This window comes from Piliocolobus tephrosceles, unplaced genomic scaffold (assembly GCF_002776525.5).
Source record: "Piliocolobus tephrosceles isolate RC106 unplaced genomic scaffold, ASM277652v3 unscaffolded_25353, whole genome shotgun sequence".
In the NCBI taxonomy this organism is placed as follows: domain Eukaryota; kingdom Metazoa; phylum Chordata; class Mammalia; order Primates; family Cercopithecidae; genus Piliocolobus; species Piliocolobus tephrosceles.
The window spans coordinates 1-5,378 of NW_022308036.1; the positions used below are offsets into that span (position 1 = coordinate 1).

A 5,378-nucleotide genomic window follows, 5' to 3' on the forward strand; every position below is an offset into this window, starting at 1 on the left:
TTTAGAGCAAGTGCACTGTGCTGAATGGGTGTAAATTGAGGGATTGTTAAGAGAAACTTTCATAGTATTAAAGTGCTGCCTTTTCCCCTGCTTAATATTCAAAAACTGACACAAAGATGAAACTTCACTGTAATTCACAGAAACTTTGAATCAGGGCAAAGCAAGGGAATTAGGAGAACCAGTGCTGAGGAGATCATGATGTCAGGACAAGCTTGTGGCTCACCTAGGAGCTTTTGATGTCTTCTACTGGGTCATTTCCAGGGTTCTGGGTGGAGGAGAACCCAGTGGTGAAGGCAAATACATGGGGACACATGATAAAATGCCCTGGTTCTTTTCTTTCTCTCACCAGGGGGGTTGGCCTCGGTGATTTACACAGACACCCTCCAGACCATCATCATGCTGATTGGCTCTTTTATTCTCATGGGGTTTGGTAAGTGATGACCCTGCGTGCAGTGCCCAGGGGCCAGAAGTCACGGGACTTGTTTCTGTTCAGTCTGTCTGCTCCTTACTGGGATGCCTTCCAGTTCCATCTGGTCACACTTTCCCGTCATTTATATAATCCCCATCACTGAAATAACTGCCTCAGTTCTTTCTTGCTTTATTATCTCAGCATAAGGAAATGGATGGTGGGGAAAAGAACATTACTTTCTTTTAAAAATTATTGCTGGCTGGGCGCGGTGGCTCAAGCCTATAATCCCAGCACTTTGGGAGGCCGAGATGGGCAGATCACAAGGTCAGGAGATCAAGACCATCCTGGCTAACACGGTGAAACCCCGTCTCTACTAAAAAATACGAAAAACTAGCCAGGTGAGGTGGTGGGCACCTGTAGTCCCAGCTACTTGGGAGGCTGAGGCAGGAGAATGGCGTAAACCCAGGAGGCGGAGCTTGCAGTGAGCTGAGATCCGGCCACTGCACTCCAGCCTGGGCAACAGAGCAAGACTTATTGCTTAGGTAAGTTATCTCATTTAACCTTAATTTCTTTGTGTGAAGGACAGACAAAATCAGTAGCAGTGGGTTGATAATTTTACAGAAGTATTTGTACATTAGATTCAAAGTCTAGAAACCTTTCATTTACACAGAATTTTTATGAAATGAAGGATTAAATAGGAAAAAATTTGAGAACTGAGTATTAGTTCAACTGAATCATACACAGACATAGAATACACAACCTACGTTTGTGTATTCTAACAATGTATTGTAGTGGATTTTCATCCAAAACATCCATAACCTCATTATGACTATTTTGGATGGAAATCTATTGCATTGTGACAATACACAAATATAGGTTGGAGTTTTCTTAATAATGCTCACTTATTAGTATCGTTCAGTTCATTGCCATCAAGCAATATTGACCTAATTTACAGCTTGCCAATATTTGTTTTCTCTTATTATGGTATTTATCTTTGCATAGGAAAACTAGCCATACTGGACGGCATGGACACAGGACAGTTCTATCACTGCAGAATGTTTCTGTTGCACAGTGCCACTCCAGAGGCTAGTTGTTAGCACCAATTCTTTGTGTACTTTCTATTCAGTTATCGAGAACTTCTGTGCTGTTCTTGTCCATGGTGCCTTGGTTTCTGGCCTCAGTGATTCACTCCCTGGCATTAGGTCTCTAAACCTCAATTCTGCCATCTTTAGGATGAAGAGGGGGACTCTCATCTCTTAGAGTCTCCTATGTATTTTTGTTACAATCCATATTTATCTAATCAAAGCAACTTCCTTGTATTGTCTGTATCCTTCACTCGGCTAAGTTCCTGCCTTGCACATTTATTTTGCACGTGATCCTAGCACAGTGTTTGGCACATAGTAGTCCTTCAGCTAAATAATGAAGTAGATTAATGTTAACCCTACCATTGTATAATACCCTGTTGAATTTTTCATCATTTAAAGCTATACTAAGCTACCCCAGATGCCTGGGCTCAGCTTTTAAGAGCAATCACAATTCTCTTCTGTACCTGACTAGCCTTTCCAGACCCGAACAGGCTGAGTCTCATCACTTTCCCTTGTCACGTCTAACCTGCCACCCGCAATTTCTGCTTCTTATCTTTCCAATTTTTTTTTATTGTAACAGGCAAAATACAGTGTTGCACCAGAAAACCAGATTGCAAGTAAGATCAAAAGAGCCAAGCTCTGGGTCAAGAAGAGAGGCCTTTGCCTCCTGATCTTTTCAGAGGAGCTGGGGCTTTCTGATGGATAATTTCATGGGGCTCACTTTGTTAGTTCACCTTCCAGTTTGCTTATGCTCTAAATGGTTCTGAGATACCAGTGTCGGCCTGTTGGATAACAGCTTCGTTTTTACCTTTAAAGAGACACTAACTCAAAATTTAAAAGAGCAATATAGGAAGACAAGTCAGAGTTATTTGCTTTCTGTACTTCGTGAAAGTCAATCTGGTAGCATAGGCAGTGCCAGTGGAGGTACCAGAAAGACATGGATCTGGGAGAGGGTCACTGAGGATTGGACTGGGCTGATGGGAGGTGATTGTGTAACTCCACCAAAAAGTAGTCATCATAAACATTGGACGTCTTAGATTTCAGTAAGACATCTCATTTTACTCTTATGCCTTTTTAGCATTTAACAAAGTTGGAGGTTACGAGAGCTTTACCAAGAAGTACATGAATGCCGTCCCGTCTGTAGTCGAGGGGGACAACTTGACAATCAGTGCCAGCTGCTACACACCTCAGGAGGACTCCTTCCACATCTTCCGAGATCCTGTGACTGGGGACATTCCATGGCCCGGAATTATATTTGCAATGCCCATTACAGCTTTGTGGTACTGGTGCACAAATCAGTGAAGTGTGTGTGTGTCTGTGTGTGTACTTGCGTTTGTTGTTTTTGTCTCATAGAAAAACATTTAGTTTCCATTTTGCACACACATCATTTAAAGAGTCAAACACTTCTTCATTTTTGTTTTTTGTGTTTTTTTAGATGGAGTCTCACTCTGTCACACAGGCTGGAGTGCAGTGGCATGATCTCAACTAACTGCAACCTCCACCTCCCGGGTTCAGGTGATTCTCCTGCCTCAGCCTCCTGAGTAGCTGGGATTACAGGTGTGCACCACCACGCCCGGCTAACTTTTGTATTTTCAGTAGAGACGGGGTTTCACCATGTTGGCCAGGCTGGTCTCAAACACCTGACCTCAGGTGATCTGCCCACCTCAGCGTCTCAGTGCTGGGATTACAGGGATGAGCCATCACACCCAGCTTAAAGAGTCAAACACTTCTACAAAGCTTGCTATTTAAAAACAGCTGCACGGTACCCTGCTTTCTACCCTATTTCTTGTCCTTCAGAGGCAAATGCTTTCAGCTCTTTTAAGTAAGTGTTTTGGCATTTATTTCTGTTCCCTAAATCCTTGTGCTCAGTGTGCAGTCTGTGAGCCATCAACATGGACATCACCTTGGAGCTCACTAGGAATAAATGCTCTCAGACCCTATAACCCTATCTAGACCCTTTGAATTGGAATCTGCTCATTAACTTGATCCCCAAGTGATTCAGATAAATGCTTGTGTTGCTCCCTGTTGGTTTTAGGATTTTATTGTTGGCTTCCCTATGATGAAGGATGAGAGTTTAGCTGTCTTTCAACTTTCCCTTCCCAGCCCCATGCAAGCACACCTGTTCCCCAATCCTCCCAATAGCTGTCAATCACAATTTTGGAGAGATCAGCATTCGGTGCCACCATTTTTGTGACTACCCGAATGTAATTCACATGAACCACGTGATGTACATTCCCTGACTTTTCCTTAGCTTTTTTTTGTTGTTGTTGTTCCTGGAATTAACAACATAGGGTCTCACTATGTTGTCTAGGCTAGTCTCAAACTCCTGGACTCCAGCAATCCTTCTGTCTCGGCCTCCCAAAGTGCTGCACTTACAGGTGTGAGCCACCGCACCTGGCCAATTCTTAATTTTTCATTTTGAATTTTCTTGCTAATTATTACTCATTGAATGAAAGGTTCTCCTAGAGTCTTTTGCCCTCTCACAGTCTGGCAGCACTCCCTCTGGTGCCCAACTAACTTATCCAATGACCCCTTCACTGTCATCTTTGGGAATTCATTTTTGCCCTACTCAGGTTATTTCTCCTTTTTCCAGTATCACCAGTTGTCTTCTTTCTTAGTTTATTCCATCTTTCGGGGCAAATCCAAGCCTTCAGTATCTTCCTGAGCTAGGCCTCAGGAAGTGAGAGTGAGTGAGAATGTGTGATATTTGTGTTTCTGTGCCTGGCTTATTTCACTTAGCGTAATGACCTCCAGTTCCATCCGTGTTGCTGCAAATGACAGGGCTTCATTGTTGTGTGTGGCCGAATGGTTTTGCATTGTGTATTATGCACATTTTCCTAATCCACTCATCCACTGATGGACACTCAGGCTGATTCCACATGCTGGCTATTGTGAATAGTGCTGCAGTGAACATAGGAGTGCTGATAGCTCTTTGGTATACTGGTCCACATCATTTCTTATTGCAACATTAAACTCTGGAAAGAGACACTCACTGCCTTGGAAATCATCCCCTGGTTGTTTCATGAGTGTGTCACGTTCTCCCGGCAGGTCATCGTGCAGCACTGCCTGAGTGGCAAGGACATGTCTCACGTGAAGGCCGCTTGCATCATGTGTGCTTACCTGAAGCTGCTGCCCATGTTCCTCATGGTGATGCCAGGGATGATCAGCCGCATCCTGTACACAGGTAAGCCCTGAATCCGCATGTTCTCTCTTTTTTTTATGCTTGTATTCTGAGAAGTGTTCTTAAAATGTCATAAAGCCTTGAGAAAATCCATTCTGGATGGAAGTAAAAGCAGAATTCCAGGTGGAGGGCACAGCCTGCACAGCGGTCAAAGGCAGGAAAACGTGGCATATTGGACGCACTGTTCCTTTATCCTTTTCATACCATCTGCCTGTCTCATAGACATTTGAGTCTGTGAGTTCTGTCTTCATGAGTTGCTTAGATTTAAGGAAGTCCAGAGAATATGGCAAAACGACACTGCAGAATGAGGTAGGATTGGGTTAATTTGAGTTGAGTGAGCTGTACTGTCTGAGTTTGGTGACATCTCTGACTGAGAAGGTCTTGGTCCCTCTGAGAAAACTGGAGAACTGAATCAGTTTTCACTGCTTTGGAATCAGGCTGTTTGAGGATATGTAAATTTCTGAGTCAGCTGAGAGTAACTGCTAGGGTTGAATTCAACTTCCTTTAATATGAAAAGGGAAGAAAATATAACCAAATCTTTCTTGACTTATGATGTGTTATTAATTCTCCCTTCTCTTCCAATTGTAAACATGTTTTCTTTATTGGTTCTTACCATTTAACATAAAAGTATACTCACCTTTATTCTGTGGGGGGCGGGGGGAAATGAAAGCTTTCTTTTTTTTTTTTTTTTTTTTTTTTTTGG

The 5,378-nt window shown here is 43.0% G+C and overlaps 1 protein-coding gene across 1 annotated transcript; it reads left to right on the top strand.

The window, feature by feature from the left end:
• Nucleotides 1-349: 349 nt before the first annotated feature.
• On the top strand, nt 350-5,345 carry LOC113221505 (solute carrier family 5 member 4-like; the record flags this gene model as incomplete). Its single annotated transcript, XM_026450836.1, has 3 exons — nt 350-430; nt 2,573-2,774; nt 4,543-5,345. Coding segments are annotated over 3 exons (305 nt in total), but the record flags the coding sequence as incomplete, so codon positions are not given.
• Nucleotides 5,346-5,378: the final 33 nt, after the last annotated feature.